The 22,602-nt window shown below is 45.3% G+C and overlaps 1 protein-coding gene across 1 annotated transcript; it reads right to left on the bottom strand.

Annotated features, from left to right (window-relative positions):
* Positions 1-22,026, bottom strand: LOC112988023 (transitional endoplasmic reticulum ATPase). The gene is made up of 17 exons (XM_064500650.1): positions 21,825-22,026; positions 16,711-16,822; positions 16,164-16,336; positions 13,830-13,972; positions 12,190-12,320; positions 10,281-10,412; positions 9,748-9,850; positions 7,878-8,011; positions 7,491-7,626; positions 6,307-6,419; positions 5,490-5,654; positions 5,257-5,379; positions 4,044-4,256; positions 2,683-2,991; positions 1,398-1,553; positions 873-1,027; positions 1-449 (listed from the first exon to the last, which is right to left on the bottom strand). The coding sequence occupies exons 1-17, from the start codon at positions 21,839-21,841 to the stop codon at positions 344-346; spliced, it is 2,421 nt and encodes an 806-aa protein (XP_064356720.1). The 5' UTR covers positions 21,842-22,026; the 3' UTR covers positions 1-343.
* Positions 22,027-22,602: the final 576 nt, after the last annotated feature.

Raw genomic sequence — 22,602 nt, 5'->3', positions numbered from 1 at the left:
TAGAGTTTTGTGGGATTTTTATTATTTTTTTTATTATTTTTGTGGGGTTTTTTTATACAGGCTAGCGTTGTACCCTTTGCTAAAGCTGCTGATTCTGCCACATAAACTAGAACAGAAATTTCTCAGAAATTAAGTCGGTTCCCCTCCTTGTTAATTCACTGTCTGCCTCCCAACTGAACATCGGTGTGGATCTGTGTTTGCAGAAAACATTCCCTGTACAAAGTCTGACGCGCAGCTACACTGGTTCTGACTGAGGAATGAAGAAGCCGAGAGTCCATTGAACATTGGATTTTCCCTGTACAACGTGGCCTGATTTGGAGTTTGGTCCACCGAGGACAGCGAGTTAACCGTAGAGATCATCATCATTGTCTTCACTGTACACGTTGCCCCCGCTGCCACCTCCTGTGCCTTGGCTCGGACCAGCGCCTCCCTGGTTACCTGATGGGAACCTGCATGCAACGGTGCAGAAGGGGAGAGAAGAGATGCTGTTCAAAAGCCTCCTCACAGCTCAGCACAGTCCCCTCCCTCCACACCAACACCCAGGTGCCAAGTAGGGCAGAGGGGTGAAATGGGAAGAAGCCTTACGGCAGATCATGCAAAAGGCTTGTATCATGGCCAGATGTTGCTTGCAGTAAAGGAAAAAGGCTCTTCAATATAGATGCCCTTCAAGAGCACTAACAGAGCAGCTGCAACTGGCCTGTAGCACAGCCTATACCGGCCCTGCACTCAGTTAGCTGCTGTATGCACTGAGGAGAAGGGGAAAAAGTGGTGGAAGAGGGGATCACTACCCAGCATACAGCTAAGCCACCCTCGACACTCTGCTCTTGAGGCTAGCTGAGTCATACTGCCCTCTCCCCCTCCCTCCTGGTCACCTGAAGCTGCCAAAGCCACGGCTCTGCTGTAGAGTCTGTGCAAACATCTCATATTTCCTGATGTCGTTGTCACTGACAGAGCGGCGAGCAAAGCGCATGGCCTCCTCAAAGTGATCCCTGCGAATCTCAGGAACCGGGTCGTCCTCCTCCACTTCCTGCGTGGGACAGAGGGCCCAGATGAGATGCGTTCCCTGAGCTCTGCAGCCAGGCACCTGCCCACAGCCTCCCTCTGGGCCAGGATGCTCCGACACCAGCCAAGGCAGGGGCTAGAGAGGGACACTGCAGTAGACAGTGAGTCACAGCCACAGCAGGGGCCTTCTGAGTAATGCCAATGATGAGGCACACTAGCAGGGCCTCACCTTCCCACAAGAAGAGAACAAAGTGCTCCAGCTCAGTGCTCTGTGCCGAGAGCCTACTCGTCCCCATGTGAGGATTACAGGCAGGAACTCATCATGCTTCACCCACAGGCAGGGGTGGGCTGCCTATCTCTCACGAGCAGGGAAAGCTCAGAGGTGCCTCACTCACCATGGCAGAAGGGTTGGTTTGCCTCTCACGTTCTCGCCTGATCTCACTCTCAATGGACTCACGGATGGCCAGTTTGCAGGCACGCTGGCAAATCTCTGTCAGATCAGCTCCCGAAAAGCCATTGGTCATCTTAGCTAGGAAATCCAGGTCGACATCCTAGGAAAAAAACACAGAAGGCTTGTCCTTTATACCCCACGCTCCCAGGTGACAAAGAGGTGCCTTTAAATCCCTATGGTACCAAGGTACCACCTTAACTCTGACCAGCGTTAGAAGATTAGTTATGAAGGCTCTTGTTTCTGGGAAAGGTTAACTACACACAACAGCAGGCCACACTCCTCACATGTTCATGAAGACTCTGCAAAGTGACCACAAATGCCTCTGCACTGTTCATCTTCAAGGAGAAGCAAGCTGACTTCTGGGTTAAGGGTACCATTCACTCAGATGTCAGCATGAGGGGTCAAAAGAAATAGTGTCAGGCTACAACACACAGTAATGCCTTGGAGTCACTAGCTCAGGAGGTAACAAGCAGAGAGCACTACCTGCAGGTGCATTTCATGTCACCAGCAAGAGACCCTTCTGCCACAGAAAGCAGCAACAACACTTCAGAAGGAAGCACAGAGCACAGGCACGTAGAAGGGGCACGGAGAGACAGGATCACCAACCCTCCTCCTTCCCTTCAACTGACGGAGTAGTGCCATAACCTCCTTTCAAGCTTTCCTTCCTGACAGTGCCTGAAAAGGTAAGTTTGACATACAACAGCCTGAGCTCTTGCTTGACAGTTGCTCTTCTCTGATTAATAGCACTGCCAGTTGCATTTTTGCCTGCTCCCTGGGAAAGGGGCATGGCTCTTGCCTGTGATAAAAGTTCAGTACCAATTTACTGTGACGATTCCTCTTCAACTTCCATTTTCCTTCCCTATTTTCAACATCTACTTTTCTTCTAAAGTACAAGAATCTTTTCTATCTTCTGTAAAATGCTGGTTCCCAGCTTTCCTGTTCCTGCACCATGAGCTGAACTCTACTATGTGATTAAGACCTGCTGTGCTACTTCATGTGTCTACACACACCCAGTAACTATGTGTCACTGACACCTGGTTTCACTGATACCTAGATTCAAAGCTCAAGCCTCCCTCCCATCCCCTCATTTCTGTCATTCAGGCGCTGAAGGTTTCCCAGCTTTGTACTGCATGGATTAGTCACCAGCCCTCTGCTCTGTCCCAAGCTTGTGAAGAACATTTGAAGCATGCACCAAAACTCAAGTCAACCAGTCAGGGCACAGATCCTACCTTGGCAACTGGTGATTTCCTCAGGTTGGCTTTAAGAATAGCCACCCGGGACTTCTCGTCAGGCAGGGGGATGTAGATGAGTTGATCCAGACGGCCAGGGCGCAAGATGGCTGGGTCGATGATGTCTGGCCTGTTGGTGGCACCAATGATGAAGACGTTCTTCTTGGTGGACATACCATCCATCTCTGTCAGAATCTGGTTAATAACACGGTCTGCAGCACCACCACCATCTCCGATATTCCCACCTCGAGCCTTTGCAATGGAGTCCAGCTCATCAAAGAAGAGCACACAAGGGGCTGCTTGGCGGGCCTACAAAAAGCAAACAGGTACAGATCCTGCTTGTTAAGTACCACTAGACAAGAAATACACTGATTTCACACTAAGCCTACTCTAAAATTAAAGCAGCTCAAAGGAGCACTAGAGCACTGCTGCCTCAGGGACAGCTTGGAGGAGCTGCTCTGAAATAATCTCCTGCCACACAAACCCCTGTGTTTCCCCAAAGCTGGGAGCATTGTGAACCAAGTAGAAAGGTGGTAACTCCAATGCCTAGAGGGAGAGCTGAAGCCATTTTGCCTGGACCAGAGCTGTCCCTGCAAGATCTAGGGATGTCAGTTGGTTATTTAGGCACTTAAGTATCAGTAATCAAGTCAGACGCATCAAATGGAAGGCAGGATCCAGTCGTTGCCCTTAGGTGCCTAATGGGTGGTTATGGGGAAGAAGCAACCAGATTCCTCTTTGAGGTGTGCAGTGAAAGGACAAGACGCAACAGGCACAAATTGCTGCAAGGGAAATTCCAATTAGAAATACAGAAAAAAAAATTCTTCACAATGAGAAATCTCAAACACCGGTACACAGGCCAGAAGAGGTAGAGGATTCTCCATCCTTAGAATGAGGATTCACAAGCTGATCCATGCAGATACGTGCTGGAACAGGAGGGAACCTAGAGGAAACTGGGCAGTAGGAGTGAACTCCTTCCTAAGCCGCTTTTAATGCGGTATAAGAACTTGTAGGGCATTTTGAACGTCTGCAAAAGGTGATGGCTCATGAGGTTTCGAAATAAGTTTTCAGGGATTTGGAGGATATCTACACCATCCTAACCTAGCCCCACTGCTAAGGCACTTAAACATTTATCAACCAACAACAACGACGCAAAGGATAGCAGGAAGAAACCATTTAAACAGTTATGTTGCCAAAAGGATTGATTTCTTAAAGTCAGGAGAGCAGCAGGTGCTCACAGAATAAGTGGGGAAATACCAGACACAACAAAGAAGAAGCAGGACAGTTAAGTTAGGCTCAGTAGAAAATGACATTCTGGGGCATCTGAGCACAAACACAGTACAGGGGGCAGAAGGAATGCTTACCTTGTCAAAGATCTCGCGCACATTGGCTTCAGACTCGCCAAACCACATGGTGAGCAGCTCCGGCCCCTTGATGGAAATGAAGTTTGCCTGGCATTCATTGGCAATGGCTTTGGCCAGCAGTGTCTTACCACAACCGGGTGGCCCATAGAACAGAACCCCTTTGGATGGAGTCATGCCAAATTTGAGGAACTTGTCTGGGTGCTCCACAGGATACTGAAAGAAACATCTTGTAATGAGCCAAAAAACAGACCTGTACCTTGGTCCTACCAGAACAAATGCCTGACATTTCCGATGGGTTAAACACAAGATTCTGCTTCTAGGTGCTAATGGAGTTTTCATCAAATGAGAGCTGGTTTGAAAAGCACCACAGGTATATTGTAGAACTGCCTTAAATGTCCTATTTACCACCCCTAAAAGCAAGTATCATTTTAGGTAGTTTTCCAGCACACTTAACCCCTGCTGTGTGCCTTCACTCCACCCTGCAGAAGCAAAAGGGAACAACTAATTATCTGATCTATTCAGCTCTGCCCTCCAGAGACAGCCAAGGTGTCTTTGAGGTGGGCACGTATCCCCAGCAACAAGGTCAGAACTAGGTGATAATTTTAATGCCAGAAAATTAGACTGAATAAGAAAGGAAAAGAGATTCTTTTATTCATAGATAGGGTGTTCCTACAGCATCAACTGAAAGTAAGGGCATATCAAAACCAAACCACCTCAATGCTGGCACTAGAAACTTTACACAAACCATTCCTGACAGTATGTCCCAGCCTCTCTCTTCATGGAAGGCTTCACGAATACTTCTCACCTGTTCCTACATAACACTGATGGAAAGCCCTTCAGAGGCTCGCTGTATGAGTACCTGCATTCACTTTCTAGCATAGAAATGACCACTTAACAGAATTCTCAGCAGTGTTCCCACTGATGGCCTCCATGGAAAAGAAGCAGAAGTACTGCTGTGGCCATTTCTGCATGTAGCAGAAAGTCCATGAAAGAGGTCAATGTAGATTCAACTGACAGAAGTCGGATGTTGCTTTCCAACACCCTCCCCTCCCTACGTTCACTGAGAGGAAACAGCATGGTATTTTCAGTCCACTGCAAGCAAATACCATCAAAGCTCTGCATTCGCCCTATTCCCAACCCAAACAGGAATTTGAAAAGGTTCTGGTTTTTATTATTATAGCTCACTGGGCAAAGATCTGTCAGAAGCTCTTACCTGTACAAGCTCCTGGAGTTCTCTCTTTACATCTTCTAGGCCACCAATATCTTCCCAGGTAACTTGGGGCACCTCCACCACAGTCTCCCGAAGAGCAGAAGGATTGCTCTGGCTTAGAGCCCACTACCATTAAAAGAAAAGGCATTATATGAATTCTAGCATGCTATATTCACATGTTCCAGATACGCAATTAGGCACTGCGCCTAAAAAAAAGAAGAGCACTCCTTCATTACCCTGAAGTCATCCATGGTCACAGCCAGAGAGTTCATCACTTCAGCGTCAATAGTTTCATCTTCTAGGTCTATGAGATCCATCTTCTTTCTGATAGCTTGAAGAGCAGCTTCTGAGCAAAGAGCAGCCAAGTCAGCACCAACATGGCCATGGGTCTCATTTGCCACCTGAAAGCAGAGCATCAGCTATGACTCACAGGGATACGAGCAAGCACTCTGCAAGGGCAATATATGCTCTGGTCACTCACTCAGAGGTACAATAAACTCTGGAGGACAGGAACATTAGCGCTCTGCTGTGGATTAAAGACAAGTGCTACCACCCATTTACCAGGCAGAGACACTGCTGTTGTACCTGAGATCAAAGCTGCAAGTGGAATTCAGACAGGGTACAGAAAGACAACCCGGAGGACTGGAGAACTTCATTCAGGACAGAGATGATGGGAACCATCCAGTTTACATGTGCTCCAGCCTCACCATAATGCACACCTAACTCTGTACTTCTTTCAGGCTTGCTTTTATTTATTTATTTATTTTAAAAGAATGCAAGCAAACAAACCTGGGAAGACAGTGTCAAGGCACTTCCAGACTGGACAGATGTTTGTTTCATTCAGTCATGCCATTGTAACTAGTGCGTGAGGACTTTTGGTCACTTGTAAACTGGTTAAAGGAAGCCCAGAGATCACATATTCACCCAGTCTCAGCCCTCCTAAATGAACTGCGACATTTACATGATCAAAGCATAACAACTCTTCTACTACAAAACACAGCATTAGGAGCTTCTGTCTGCAGAGACAAGCTTTCCCAATAGCACGTTACTCACCTGTTCCAGATCCACATCATCAGCCAGTTTCATATTTTTTGTGTGGATCTGCAGGATCTCCAGGCGCCCAGTGGCATCTGGGATACCAATATCTACCTCTCTGTCAAAACGACCTGGGGAGTACAAAACACACGTTAAGCTGCTGACTCTGAACTAAAGGGGTTGCAGTTGCTACCTTCATCTGACTGAACAAGATGACGACAAGCCACAGACATGTACAATTCCAGAAAATGACAGAGCTTTGAGTTTCTCTGCAGCATATACCATCAAAATAGCAAAGTCAGATCAGAGAAGGAAGAAAGGATTTAGCTATTTAGGGAAACTGAGAGTACTGTTTTAACTAGAGTTCAAGATTACAGAACACAGAGTTACTGGTTCAGTATTTTTTTTTCCAAGTCTCACTTATCAGAAAATTAGCTTCCCATAACCAACATACCACGAGACATTTTTGTTCATTTCTACCTTTTTATCCTCAGCACAAGAAGTGGCTGCAAATATCGAGAGACAGATTTTTCAGAACTTTATACAGTACTCATCACAGAAGTACCGAAGTGGTGAAAAGCACAAACAACCCCAATAACTGGGGGGAGGGATGGAAATCTGTGTGTTACTACAATATTACCTAGGATACATACACCTACCATTTGCCTCTAGCAAATCAGCCAAGCTTGCAGAAGAGAGTAACCTCTTAAATGTATAACTAAGCATTTGACCATTTGGACACATGGCTATGGCTATTTTAGTCTTTACATACTGCTCAGACATCCACTCTCACTGTGAAGTTTTGCAAACCTGGATCTCAAATTATCATATTTCTCAGCAATAAAAGTATGAGAAGTTAGACACTTCAGATCCTATTGCAACTTGAAGCATGAACACCCTTTAAGTAGCCACTTACTCCTTCAGTGCGTCTTGAAACAGCCTCACCTAACAGAGGCTAGCACACCATTTGATGTCAAAGTATTTTGCTATTTCTACAAGTACTAACCTAATAAAGCACAGAAAATGATACCAAAGGCTGGAAGTCTAGAAATAAACTCCAAACAAGCAGGTGGAGAGAAGTCAATAGTTTATGAAACATACAGAAGCCATTTATGTTAATTTCTGCTCAATATTTTCAAGGACCCCAAGCATAACCTGTAGGAAAGTATCAGATACACAGAAAAGATGGCAATCTTGGTTACCAAATCGCCTGAGTGCTGGATCAATGCTGTTAGGTCTGTTGGTAGCTGCCATAACAATCACATGTGCTCTCTGTTTCAGTCCATCCATAAGAGTCAACAGCTGAGACACTATGCGACGTTCCACCTCTCCATGTGTCTATGGAGAGAGAAAGCAACAGTAAGACTAACAGCTCTACAACATGGCACAACAGCTAGTACTGCACCACAACAGATGGGTATTACAACCACAAGCTACTATGAAATCTCCTGAACTATCTCGCTCCAGGTGCTAAATCTTCTGAAGTCTGACTAAACTTAAGTTAAACGCTGCTTTATCCTTATGCTCCAGTGCTGAGGTTTATGTCAGCCACTACCAAAAAGGATCAAAGGACACTGCGCTTTCTTTACCTTCTCTCTCTTTGGAGCGATGGCATCCAGTTCATCAATGAAGATGATGGCAGGAGCGTTCTTTTCTGCTTCTTCAAAGGCTTTCCTCAAGTTGCTCTCAGACTCACCAGCCAGCTTGCTCATGATCTCAGGACCTGCAAAATACAGCATGAATTCAACATTCAGCTGAATATTTTTAGTACAAAGATCACATGGGAGTGTCTATATCTTTAGCCAAAGCAAACACTAACAACCAAACTCTCACTAAAGTGGCACCTGTACGGGTAAGGACAGCATGCAGCACTACTCTCTACCATTATTCTGGTGTTATCAGTTTATTCTATCAGAATGCAGTGCTAGTCAGTGAGCTACCTTTAGCTGCCTGTTTCCTTACCCTATTTCACACTTGGTGAGCTTCTCCGCAATATGTCACAACACACTTAATGCCAGTCCTAGCTTTCAAGAGAAGCAACCAAACTACATGGTGATGAATTATTGGAGTAGGGAAGGAAAAAGCTGCAAGACACTGAAGCTGTTTTTAGCTTGCACTACACAGGTATATATTCCCCTCTGTAAGAGCCTATAAATGAGACTATTTTCAAAAAAAAAAAAATCTTCTCAAAAAGAATAATAAAAGGGATCCTCCATGAACACATCAAACCCAGAAAGAAGGGCAGCAGTCCCCTGAGATCTCCTACAAGTGCTGAAAAGAAATGCAGACTTATTCTGTTTAGGTTTTTCCATCATGATGATGGGAGTGGTAATGAGGAAAAAGTGTTCTTCTAAAAGATCCAAGAAGAAGTAATCTGAGCCTCAGCAGAGCACAGCTGGCAGCTGACTGAAGTCAGCTAACTGCAGCCACTGGTGCAGACAGATCCTGAGTGTTACATTAAAAGTGACTCACCAGTTCACACCAGTCCTATCCTACAACACTGCCTGAGGTTCCAGGTTTGGGACTAGCAGATAAAGAACATATCACTAGTTCTGACACCATTATTATACAACAGAAGCATAAGCCTCTAAAGAAAAGGCTGGCTCATTAGCATACAGTGGTCCCCTCTGCACACTTAAGAAGCATATTACAAGGGCTACATATGTTTAAAAACTGCCCACTTACATCCTGCATCTTGAGATCACCCCTACACTGTGCTATACACTCCTTTGCTTTCACCTAACACGTCTATGTAATTGAAATTAGAGGTCTATGTAACTGAACTTAGAAAGAAAGCTGCAGTCATGACATACACACATTTAGTCATTCCAACACTGACTATAAAATGGGACAGAAAAGCAGTGAGGAAAATTTAGAATCTGGCCCTTACTGGCCATAAACCAGTGCCTGTCTTATCTGCTACAAGGATGAGAGTGATCAAGTACCAGGTTCTGTCAATGGCAGCTAGCTCCAAGGCACCCATTACAGCTTGGAGGGAAGTTTCTCCCAATTAACATTATGGGAAGCAGGACAGCTCTTCTGCTTTATTTGAGGGAAATAAAATCCAGTACAAACCATCTTCTTTTCTGAATGAAACATGCTGGCAGTGATAGAAAAGTGTTCTGCACCCATATACATAGAATAATGTCAGCACTTCAGTCCTAACTCTGCCCCCACCAACATAAACAAGCACCCAGGTGGACAGGCTCCAGGTCAGTGCATTAAAAAGTTGTCTTCCAACTGTTTTGCTATGAAACAATCAAGCTTAAAGGAAAGTGCTGCTACAGACACTTCCACAAGAGTGGCGCCTAAGTGTCTCCAGAACCACACGTCAAAGGGGTAAGGAAGGATCTCACAGAGACAACATGTCTCTAAAAGCCTTATCAATACTATTTGTTATCATGAGCTAGATGAATAAGCCCAAAGCAGACTCGGGGCCAACGCAGCCACAAAACTTACCGTTGATCAGGAAGAAGAAAGCCCCAGTTTCATTGGCCACCGCTCGGGCAATCAGTGTTTTACCAGTGCCAGGAGGACCATATAGCAGAATTCCACGAGGAGGCTGAGGACAAAGCCGAGGGATTTAAGTGGTGAGTTAATATCTGAAAGCCTAAGTAGCTTCACAGTGAAACTGTGGAGTGTTTGATAAAGCCAACCCAAAATTGTGATGCAAGCTCATGCAACAGCTGCCACCCTAGCATTACTATCAACATCCATACTAGTTTGCATGACACAGAAACAAGAACCTTGCCAATAACTGACAGTGCTGATTCAAAGCATCACTCTGCTTCACAAATTTCTAGTATTTTATTCTGTGTCTAAAACATCTAAGGCAATACCGTCTCAATATATCAGCAAGAGGAAAAGAAGGGGGGGGGGGGAAATCACAGGTTGTTTATTCCTATCCCCCAATACCTCTTAATCCTCCTACATCAAAAGTCGTCAGCAAAGGCAAGATGACTCATTCACGCAGTGCGCACAGGATACCTTACCTTCACCCCTATTGCCTTGAAGAGCGCAGGGTGTCGGAGTGGAAGTTCCACCATCTCTTTGATTTGAGCCAGCTGCTTCCGACAACCACCAATGTCATCATAGCCCACTTCATTCAGTGACTCTTCCTCATCCTACCAGGAAGGAAATATATTAAACATTTGAGGCAAACAACAACAGTTCAATCCCTCCCAGTATACAGAACCCAGGAATCTCTAGAGAGTAGCGCAGAACCCCAAAGTGCTGGCTTATAAAGGGGACGAGCCACAAGTTTTGCTTGTTGCTATTTCTTTGTTACTCTGGGATTTCCATTTTCAAGTCTTCCTGCGGTAATCGGCAACTCCTAGTTCTGTCTTCCCAGACATACAGTGGGGACTACCTGAATGCACCTAGCCCCCAAGGCTTTTACGGGAATGAATGAAGCCTGCCCTCCTGAATGATAGTCTATGCTGACAGGTTCGTTCCCTAGAGATATTAGTCCAAGACAAGGTGTGTGACCCTTTAACATTGCTGACAAAGATAAAAATGGACAATGAAACCCAGTACAAAATATCAGTTATGGTTTAAGGAACAAGTGTATTTCAGTCTAACTACTCAAATTATTCTAGCTACCATATGGTTCTCATACATGGTGTTTTCTTCAGGAATTGACTTGAATACAGTAGCTAAGATTAAGATCCAGTCGTGCAGATAAGACCAACTGTAACTAATGCTTCCAAAATAGCTCTACAACATCCATTCATCTAACGGCTGTGCAAATCTCTACTGGCCTTTGTTATCCACAACATTAGGCCACAGTAAAATCATAAAATCACCTAAGCTGGAGGGACCTCAGGGGGCCTCAGTCCAAACCCTACAGACCTGAACTGCCTGGCCCCATCAAGGCTGAAGGTTTCCAAAAGCGGACATTCCCACTCTCTCCAGACCCTGCTTCAGGATTTGAGTACCCTTATACAGAAATATTTTTCCCTTATATTTAATGGGAATTTCCTTTGGTCCCATTTGTGCCATTGCTCTCATTCTGTCCCTGAGCACCTCCAAGAAGATCCTGGTCCCAGCTTCTCTACACCTTCCTATCAGGCAATTGCCCCCTTCACCTTCTCTTCTCCAGGCTGCACAACTCCACTGCTCTCAGCCTCTCCTTGTCCATCCCAACTTCCAGCCCCTCATCATCTTAGTGACCTCAGCTGAACTCGCCCCCATCTGTGTCTGCGTTGTCCTGTGGAGCACGCGGAGCCCAGATGCAGTCTCACAAACGTCAAATAGATGTGAACTTTCCAGAAGGCTGCTAGCCACAAACTACCACTCACTCCGATACAGACAGTAAAAAGGCACTTGTTTTATGAAGTATACAACCAACTTAGCTTATATCTCTGAAGTTTCCTACTCTGTAAGGGTAAAGTGGCCAAGATCTGACAGGCAAGCCACTCAGGCAGCCTTAAGCTTGGGATGCTCAAAGCTAGATACTTTAAGAGACTGAAAAAAATTCAACCTTTTAAAGATCTCAAGTTTCTCATTGAAAAAGCTTTTTGTTCTGAAGGAATGAAATTTAGCAACCATAAGCCCTTCCTACTATGGCTCAAGGGAACTTCTGATTTAAAAGATGCATCCAAGTCCATCATCAGCTATCTCAAAGCAGATGCAAAACCTGCTGCGACCAAACCATGGCATCACCTCAGAAAACGTAACCATGAATATTTCAGCATCTGAGGAAGGACACAGGAAACACACTTCTCTGCCTAATTTCAGCAGCTTGTATCCTGAAACTGAAGGTTTCTAACCATTGCATTCAATAAACAAAATGCCAAACCAGGAACTGCAAACAGTGCTCTCCAGAGCCATCACAGAAACAGGGGTTTTTTTTGGAGGAAGTGGATTCCGTGGAGAGCTGCATGGCAGGATTCTGCTTACCTCTCGTTTGATGGGCTCTCCTTCACAATGGATCACTGTGTCCGGAGCCACTATGCAGTAAGGACTTGGATCTGTCTCCACCACTTTGAACTCCACTGCACGCATCCCTCCACGCACCAAGAAGATGTCACCTGCAAAATCCCACATTCAGTAGCCTGCTGCAACTGAAATTTGCAAAATGTCAACCCTTGTACTACCAGCAATCTCGGAGGAGGCAGAAGTATGTTACGCAAGCATATGCTGCTGATGTTTTACCACTAGTCTGTGCTTTAAATTCAAGAGCTGCGTGCACCATGACTACCGGAGCATCATTTGGCTCTGTAATGGTTGAAGTTCTCAAATTTCATCCAGAACAAAACAAACAGCAAACAGGAGAAAAGAATTCTCTGCCTTGATACCAAACACCATCAAAGGCAAGGAATCAAGTCTATTTTCCATTCATTTTCAATTTAACCGTTTCGCAACTTGCTTTTTTTTTTTTAAGGAAAGAAAAACTTCCTAAAAATAATTCGGATACAGCTGAAGAAAAAAAAAAATTCAAGTTGTTTGGCAATTTGAGTTTGATTCATCTGCCTGGTTACAGACTGACATGCAAGCAGCCCCAATGAAAGAGGCTAAGTATATGGCCCAAAACTAAGGTGCTAACTGCTCTATTTCCCCTGCCTCCTTTAATAACTGGCTACTGATTTAAGAGAGAGCTGCCTGCTTCCAGTGTGCAGCAGAGGGACAGTAGAACATGCAATCACAAATGAAAGGCACAAGTGAGACTATAGAAATCAAAGCCAGACTGAAATGGTGAGCTGCCATTACCAAAAAAAGGCTGCTTGAAAAGTTTGCAGAAGAACCCCAAAAACACAAGATTACCTCAATAAAATCCCAAACAATCTCATGTGGATTCCCAGTGCCGTATGTTAACAGGCAGTAACTGCTGGCTATCTCCCTTGAGAGAACGTCACTCTAACCACTATCCATCTATTGTTTTTGTGATTAGCGTACCAAAGAAATTACTTCCAGGTGGCTGTCCCAGCCTGCATGAAGCCATGCAAAGGGAAGTGCAGCCTTGGATGTCCTAACCTTCTGTCTACTGCACTCTGTGACTTCTGGCTATATTGGGCTAAAAGAGCTTGATAACTTCAATTTATACTTATACTTTGTTAGGACCTATTTGTTCCAGTAGAAGTGCTACAAGCACAACTCTGAAAAGTGCACCTCTCCCAGTTACTAATTAAATTACGTTGAAGAAGTGAATTTAGTCAGAGTGCCAGCTGGTACATCTGACCAACTGACTAATATTCAGGCAAACACCCAATCCCATGAATTGATATCAACTTAGTTTAACAAGATTTTGTCCTGCATTATGCATGAGCCTTTTAGGACACTCTCCCATCCTATGTAGCACAAAATAGCCAAAGGAGCAAAAAAATCCAGGAGAGCCATCAGGCTACTAGGCCAGCAGTAGATATCATTCTTTTTTTCTGAAGGTCAGGAGAAATTAAATCAGCATCAACAAAATCTTGTTCTACAGATACGAACGTAATGCTATACAGAGATCTGTGCATGTGTCTTGAGCTTCTCTTTAATCAGTCTTAGGACTAGATCACAACCATTGTAATCAGGACTTCAGTAACAGGTGGTATTACCTTTCCTGATGGGTCTGTATGCTTCCAAGAAGTATGGTTTGAGGTAGACCTCAAACAGATTTCCTGTAATCCCTTCTACCGTGTCATCAATTGGCAGCACATGGATACGTTTCCCATACTTCACATCTGGGCAAGGCTGGATGCTGCAACAGAAGAAAATTCCGGTTAGCTACATCATTCTAGTCTTGCACCTCAGCTAGGAGAGGCACGTGGTATCTCTTCCCAAACCAGTACAAATACCAATAAAGACTCTCCGGAGCCTTGGTAAGTCTTCCTGCCTGCTCAAGAATATCTCAGCATTGACAAGGTAATAAGCATCACTGTAGGAGAACTAGTCTTCACACTGCACACTTTCTTCATTTCTCTCAGCACTCCCCAAGACTGCTAGACAGATTCATACTCTTCTTCCTACATCCTGCTCTTCTGCAGCCTCCCTCTCCCCACCAAGACAAAGTTTGCAAGTTTACTAATGCATCCTAAACAGCTTAATGCATCCTAAACAGTTGGGAGAGTCACCAGCTACCTTTTATTTCTACAGGGAGCTATTGTTGGACCAACTGTAAGGGAAAGGGAGCTGGGAGAAATTCTTTCTTTCTTCATCTCCCTCTTCTCAAATAGACTCCCTGTTGCTCATAACTCTGCTTATGAGCAAAGGCTTTCAGTACCAATCATTGGTAAGCAGCTTGCAGTCAGATATCCGTCAGTCTCACTTTGCAGAGGCTTCCCTTCCCCCTTTTCTACTAAAAAGCACTTCAGTTATTGTATTACTGTATAGGCCAACAGATTACTGTAGCAATAGCTCAGAGCAGCAAACTGCTGCAAGGAGGCAGAAAGGTCAAACCAGCTTCGCCAGCTAAAAAAGCCTACACAGAACTACAACCAAACTTGCTGCTTTTCATACATTACTTTGTTAGACACTCTTAATAGAGCCTTTTACCACATGCTCTCCAGAGAAGATACAGCGGAAGAATATAGGAAAAGACAGACCATGCCAGAAGGAAAACAGCTGAGAGATCACAAGCAGAAAGTGATCAAAGCAGAAACCTGTGTTTTGGCAGAGGCCAAGCCATGGAAATAAATACAGTAAGTAATTAAGTATCAACAAGTTAAACCTTGAGGGCAAGGAGGTATGAAAGATATCTGACCCTTGTAAAAAGGGTTAAGAAAATTGGTAACACATCTGGAAGGCTCAGAATCACCATAGACACAGTCCCAGCAGAGAAGGGGCACAGGAGCTGAATTGTCGCACTAGAAATGACTCCAACGGTAACCAGTTCGCATCAGTTTAAAGTAAGCATTCACCTTTATTTTAAACCACAAATATAGCCAGCCTGGCTCAAAGCACTGTTCTGTTCCAGCTACACTAGTGTTTTAAACTGGCATCTTCCAGTGGTAGAGAGAATGGTGGAACAGCCTCATTCCTCTGCTCTATAAAGTTCATATGAAATGCATTTTGCATTTAAAGATTATTCCTGATCTCACCGTAGGAAGTCTAGTGCCAGAAACCAGCTGCCAATTTTCCCAAAACACGTAGGAGATTCCAGATTAGCAAGATGCTCAGGAGGAAGAGCCTTCTGCAAATCAGAATTTCTGTGTTTAAGAAATGCTCAGGAGTCCATCCCCCCTGCATCACAGAACATAACCTGTCTCCCATAAATCAATGGGAACATTTTCCAAGATGTGGGTTTCAGTGCTTCCCCACTACTTTCTGCAAGTGTTGCACAACAGAATTCCTACAATGCTTTTGCAAGCATTACTAATGTTAAATTATTTTTGTAACAAAAATTGGAACATACGGATTCTTTGGGGATTTTTTTTGCCTTGCTATTTGACTGCTAGCCGTTTTTGTCACTCATTTCTAGCAAGTTTTAACTTCTGCTTGTCACAGACCAGTTCAGTGCTTGAGCTAAAGGCATTATAAGATCAATTACCATATTGTTTAATGCTTTTCACATATTTTCTGTTTTAGCACATAAGAAAAATTTGCGAGTTCATCTGACAATGTAAATTTGGGGAAGAAGAATGTACCAATGGTGGGATAATTAAACTACTCGATTTAGTAACATTTAGACCCAGGCTTGTGAAAGTGCTGAAGAGACTTCAAGAATGATTAGTATCATTTTTTAGCATTAATCTAAATAAATATACATGCAACACATGCAAAAGTAAACTGCATTGACGTCCTTGAGGTAAGACATGCACATGAAAACATCTCTGGAAGACAGGATTATTTCCTGCAGATACTGCCTCTGTTACTGACTGAATCAATTCAGAGCCCATGCGCAAATTATTTAGGCAACCCAGGGATATGCACGTTAACAAACTCGTCTTCACCTGATCACATCCCCCAGGCGCACTCTCAAGTTGTTGCGAACAACCCTATTCATGCGAATCTTCTCATCTGAGCAGGTATCATCTGACAGGACAATGCAGACTGCTTCTCTCCTCTTCTTTCCTTTTAGCAGGACAGTGTCTCCTCTGAACAGTTGCAATTCATCCATTTTTGCCTGTAAAGAATAACAACATTAGTCCAAGCTTTTGACAAAGCAACAATTCAAGTATTTGAAGGAGAGCTACTTGACTTTGGAGAATTACATCTTGAAAGCAATATAGTAAATCCACAAAGACCGAGGATCCTACTACACTGGATAGCCAGAATAAAGTCTCAAGCTTGACTAAATACTAAAAGTTCAGAATCAAAGCATATTTTACCATGAAAGAGTGTTAGAAAACAAGATGACCTGTCTCTCTCACTTGTAACTGCTGTAGCTTCTTATTATAAATACTTAGATTCATGTAGCAAACTTATGTTCCAAGGTAAGGCACAGCAGCAGCTTGCATGTTAGCCACATTTAAGGTTTTGCTTCTAGGGATGACGCACCTGGGACAGTGACACAACACTGTTGTCTTCATTGATGGCTTCATCAACAATTAACCGATTGGGCCTGTTCTTCTGCTTCAGAATCGCAGTCGATAAGTCATCTGCTTTAGAACTGGAGAAGAAAACAGAACTTAGGGGTCCGAGCGACACCAGGAGTCCTAGTGATACCACTCCTCCCTTTCCAGCCACCCCCTGTTTTGGTCTCCATTTCTTTGCTATATGGTCTTTTGGAAGCTACAGCCATTTGTGAGACAAAGGAGAATACTCTTCCTAGGCAACAGTTTGAGGAGCTGAAAAGAGAATCTTCTCTGAGAGTAAATACTAGAGACTTTACCAGCCTCAAATGGAAATAGCCATGAAGCTGTCTATGAAAAGAAGTGGTCCGTGAGATGTTGCTGACTGTAAGATGTTTTGCCTAAAAGAATTAGTCAGACTTATCTGAAATCGCATGTAACCACCCCTGTTGAAACTGCAACAAGAGTTTAAGTCTATTTGGTGTCAAATCCCAGATAAATAGGGGAATTAAAGCACAGTGCTGCAGCTCCCCAGACAGGAGGAGTTGTAAGAGTTTAGTTTGTGGAGGCCTATTAGCTAAACCTAGCAATCCAGTAGAAATAATCAAGTGCTCATGAAAAATGAGAGGATTTTTGGATATTTCTATAAAACCTTCACAGAATTCACTGCAGCTCTAGCTCAGTATACCACAGCAACTAATTCATTTACCTTGACCAAATGGAGAAAACAAAAGGGCAAGAAAATGAAGGAAAGCTAATTGTCATTTCCTTCAAAATCTAATACACCAAATAGCTTATTTGATAAGAGAAATAAGAATTTGAAGCCATTGATTCCAGAGGAGCTCTTCCAAGTTGTACATTAGCCAGCTGCAAGAGCAACAGATGACTGTTACTTCCCTTGTTAGGTATTGGACTGCTTTCTCAAAGCAGTCCAGATGTACCAATGTCTAAGGTCATAACAGAAAATGATGCACAGTTCAGCTTGATTTTGACCAAAAAAAAAAAAAAGAAAGAAAAAAAAGAAAAGAAAAAGAAAAAAAGAAAGTCTTCCTTTGACCTAAGTGGCCAGCATCAGCAAAAAGTGAGGAGTACAAAGCTTTGAGGACAATGATATTGTCTGTACACTTTAGCTTCATGTAGCTCTTTTAGGAACAAAATAACTGGGAGAGATCAAACTTTGAGGAGAAGTAGCAGAGCAAGCAGCTACCAAGTATGAATGAAGCCTGTGGCAGCAGTGCTTACATTCACTGCATCTTTAAAATTACATCATTTCAGCAAGCAGAGGGATGACATATGCACAACATGACGTTGCCTGAAGTCCCTATGACACTGTCAAGATTGAGCTCTTGCCAAGACAGACAATGTGATACTGGCTCCTTTCCCTGAAACTTAAAAGAAAAGGGGAACAATAACAAACAGGCATTTAAGGACAGCCAGCTTGCTTCAAAGCCTTTTGGAAAGCTCACACAAGCCCTAGTAACATAGGTAATATGTTGCAAGTGAGAGGCAACATAATTTTAAGGAAACAGAACAACCAGTTACTAAACCTAACTTTCCAGAACTGCCCTTCCCTTTTTCCCTTCTTCTTTAAAATAGGGTGCAACAGGTAACAAATTAACATCCATTCACTTCAATGGCTATGTGAAACTTACAGGGGATTACCCACACACATTCTTTAAACCGGAAAGGACACAAGAAAGGCTACTGGATACACCTAGAAAGGAGCTTATCAATCTCATCTTCAACCCAAAGCATTTATAGAGTCTCAGAAGGTCAGGAATTCCCAGGAAAAATTAACAGAGCTATAAGGTATTTTGAACCAATAAATTACCAGGCTAATGGATGTTGTGGGTGAAACAGTGGATAAAAATAACAAACTACTTGTAAAGTCCTTGCAATGGTATTAGCTCCTGGACACTGGAAATTAACTCTGCAGCTAGATGTGAACTAAGGGACACCAGAAAGAAACAATACTCCTACCTAGACTGTTCAAAGTTAGAATGTAAATCATCCCAGCACGTGGGCTGTGGATCCAAAAGCCTCTCGATAAGAAACCGTTGCCAGACTTTGGCTATACAAACTGTCACTGAGACTGACTGGCTGTCCCTCAGGATGCAGAGATTATCAGAGCCTAAAAACTGGACAGGGACCCAAGATAAAAGTAAGCGGAAGAAGAATAGGGCAGCAGGTGAAAACTTACAGATCAGACTTAAGTTGTATAAAACTGGAAAAAAAGTTCACATAGCTTTCAAAATACAGCAGTATTGAGCAGCACAGCAAGAGGTGCATTTAGTTCCACTGAATATGAGGGAAAAAAAATTTTAATACTGAAGAACTGTGAATCTGCAGAGTTCCCTAAGTAAGAAGTGAGGGCTAGATCAATGTTGTCAGTACATTACTGCACTTAAAGCAATTAAGAAGCTTGGATGCATCTAAAAAATGGAATAAAGGTCTCCAAGGAACAATATATAGGCATCTAAATGAATGGGGTCAACTTCAGTTACCTGATCTGACAGTTCTGCAGCCAAAGAAACAAAGGTGTTAAGAAATTACAGGACAGCTACGTAGAAATGTGATGTTATTCGTCCTAGAGAGAAGAATAAGGACTCTGATAGACAAGCACTAGCTAGCCTTCCAGTAGCAATCTAAAATATTACCATCACCATTTGTCCTCATTGCATCTCTCCAGGGGGGTCCTCTTGCTATAACTGAGATGACAGAGCAAAATATGTTTGTGCATCTCAGTCACCCTCACAGAGTCTCCAATATCTACATATCAGGGAAGGAGAGACTGAACAGAGAACATCAAACAGGAAAGCCTATGGCACGAACAGTGGTTCTCTTCTGCCAACCTTCCTGTGCACGGTGGTAAGCTTCAGTGACAGGCCACAACAGACAGCTAACCGAGGTAATTTTTAAAGTTCTCCAGTGAGTTTTCATCTACTTCTGTCAGAGAGAATCTTGTCCAAATTTTTTAGATCATCTCCCCTACTCAACCATTTTGTCAATTCCCTCACAAACTTTACTTTCCCTCTCCCTAATTTCTTTCACTGATTTAAAAAAGATAACGTGAACACAAAACATACCTTTAGAGTTGTTTAGGGATTAAAAGGAAATTCACAGCCTGCTTCAAGCCTGCCACTCGACAGAGGCCAGAAGTGAGGACAAAATCCCAACACAATTAATGGCCATCTTAAACCTAAGACCCCAGCTGTCTGTAAAATTGAAGAGAATATGAACTAGCCCTGAACACCAGTTCCCATCCTTAGCCCTCTCTCTTTCCTTTTTCAGTAAAACAGTCCCACAGCCCCTTTGATGGTGGGGAGCAAGGGAGGGGGGGAACAGGATGACTTATTACAACTTGTGCCACTTTCTCTTTTCTCTGTGTCAGAGCACCCCTAGTTTGACATGTGATAAAGTCCAGAGACTGGGGTACGAATGAGTGAGGACAAAGTACTTTGTGATTAGAGATTCTTCTGAACTACCAATCTCCAGAACTCCACATAAACTAGGGAACTACGCTGTTCCCAGAAGCCTGTGCTAAATATACAGCAGAACAGTCACAGACACAAAACAATTCCAGCTTCCATAACGAAAGTGAACGCAGTCATATCTTCTGTATGCCAGTGTGACTTTTTAGCCAACACCCTCACGAACTTGCTTCGAGACAAACTTGTCAACAGTTTCTTACTGTCCTAAACCTGAACATCTATGTTACAAACAGAACTACTTTCCGCAGGCAGATATTAAAAAAAGAAAATCACAAAACAATTTTCCACTAAAGCAAATGAAAGAGGTGTCTACTTACAGGAACAACATAGGAGACCCTAACAGTGAGTTCATACCTGAGCTTGAGATGCCAAGTTCCCAAACACTGTTTCAGGCCGGTATGCAGGGGAAAGTGAAAATCTCTTTAAAAACCACTCTCTGCTAGCTCTTGCAATGCTACATGCTGTGCTCAAGCTCAATTCAGCAAGGTGGCTGCCAATAGCATTGACCCCAAAATTGCACCTACCTTTTTTTTTTTTTTCCTCCAGTTGCAGAGTAACTTTTGTTGACACCTATGTGATGAGAACTTTGCAAAGGTAGAAACTGATTTTTAAAGACACTGTTCAACTCACTCGGCTTCAAAATATGCCTTTTAGACCATCGCTTCCAACAAAAGCTCTACCACGGACACTAAATTCTTGGCACACCTTGCTGGAGCTGACTCAATAGGACCGAGCTGGCCTAAATTTCAAGAGTTGCAAAAGAAAAAGAGAAGGTAAACAAAGGACACTACAGGGACTGAAGGCAGGTGCCTCTGGCAAGGCCAACAAGTCATTTCGAGTGTTCTCGGGTTTGGAAAATTATTTTTAGGCTCTATTTTTACTGCGCTCAGGAGCCAAGGAAGCAGCCTGCGCACGTGGGATGGGAGCCGAGAGACCACTGTTAGTCAACTCATTTTTGAGGAGCCTGAAAGATGATCTCCAGCCTTGGAACAGAAAGCAGCGTGAGGCAAGACACCGGAGAGAAAAATATAGCAGATTGCCTCAGCTGCCACCGAAGCCAGCCCGGCACAACATGTCTGCCTCCCCTAATGCCAAGTCACTCGCTAGCCCGCGGGCCGCTCCGAGCCGCCGGGGACGAAGCCGGGGCCTCTCCGTCCGTCCCCCCCGCTGCCCGCACGCCGGGGCCCGGGAGACAAAGCCCTCCCTCGGGCCGCCCTGGCGAAGGCCTAGCCCCGCCGGGACGGCCCGGGCCCGGCAGCCGGCCCCGGGGCCCAGCCCGGCCGCCGTGACTCGACACTTCCCGGGGAGGCCCCGGGGGAGGGGCGCGGCCCCGAGCCGGGCCCCGGCGCCGCGCGGGAGCCCCCTGCGGGCACGCGCCGGGCCGGGCGCGCGCGGGGAGCGGCCCATCCCCCCCCCCGGCCCCGCCTCCGCCTCCTCGGGGCCTGCATGACACAGCGGGATCGGGAGCGGGCCCGCGCTCGGCCCGGCCCGGCCCCGCGGTGAGGGGAGGCGAGGGAGGCCCGGCCCGGCCGGGCCCGGCGCCGCAGCACAGGCCCAGGCCCAGGCCGCGGCCTGGCGGCGGGCGGGCTGCTCGGCGGCCCGCACTTACTCGGATCCCGAGGCCATGGCGCGGGGGGGCGGGGGGCGAGGGGAGGCGGGCGGCGGCGGCTCCTCAGGGCGGGCAGCGGCGACGGCGGCGGCGGGTCTCGGGGCAGGCGCGCGGCGGCGACGGGTGCGGGCGCTTCGCGCTGACTGAACCTCAGAGCCGACTCATCGGAAGGGGCAGCTCCGCCCGGCGCCAGCCAGCCTGCCTAGCAACAGCGTGCGCTAGCCAATCGGAAATTCCGCCTGGCGAGGGCCTCAGCCAATCAGGAAGCAAAAATGGGGGGGACTCGAGGGGAGGCAGAAAAAAGCTCTTTGCCTTCTCTCCCCCTTCCCCTCTTCTTTTCCCCGCCCAATCGTCACGAGGCAAGCGCAAAGCCCATCAGCCAATCACAGCGCCTCCCCAGTGTGGTTGCTCTACCCAGCAACACGAGACGGACAGCCAATGGCAAAAATCGACCAATGGGAAAATTGAACGGATGGCCCGCCTCGACGGTGATCCTCTCCAACGTCGCCTACCGATTGGCTTATGCCCGATAGAAGGGAAACGAGCAGTGCAGCCAATCAAAAGGGGAGGGCGGGTGATTGACAGTTCAGGAAGCACCATCAGTGTATTGAGCGCACCAGGGCTCAGCCGCCGCCGTTTTGCAGGGCCCGCCGCGAGTAGGGGGAGGCTGTCTGACCATGAAGGGTGGCAGGACAGCTAGGGGCCCACACGCATGGGGAGTGCGCTCAGATCTGCCCCGCGTGGAAGCCAAGCCTGGCTGGGACCTGGATGCACCCCT

This window comes from Dromaius novaehollandiae, chromosome W (assembly GCF_036370855.1).
Source record: "Dromaius novaehollandiae isolate bDroNov1 chromosome W, bDroNov1.hap1, whole genome shotgun sequence".
NCBI lineage: Eukaryota > Metazoa > Chordata > Aves > Casuariiformes > Dromaiidae > Dromaius > Dromaius novaehollandiae.
This window is presented reverse-complemented; position numbering and strand designations above follow the sequence as displayed.

Bases quoted from the DNA above. Each gene is read 5' to 3' on its own strand.
- LOC112988023 (XM_064500650.1), bottom strand. The intron at 7,627-7,877 runs GTAAAGAAAGCG...CTCTCTCCATAG, and splicing joins TCGCTCCAAAGAGAGAGAAG to ACACATGGAGAGGTGGAACG. The intron at 6,420-7,490 runs GTAACCAAGATT...TGTACTCCCCAG, and splicing joins TCCAGCACTCAGGCGATTTG to GTCGTTTTGACAGAGAGGTA.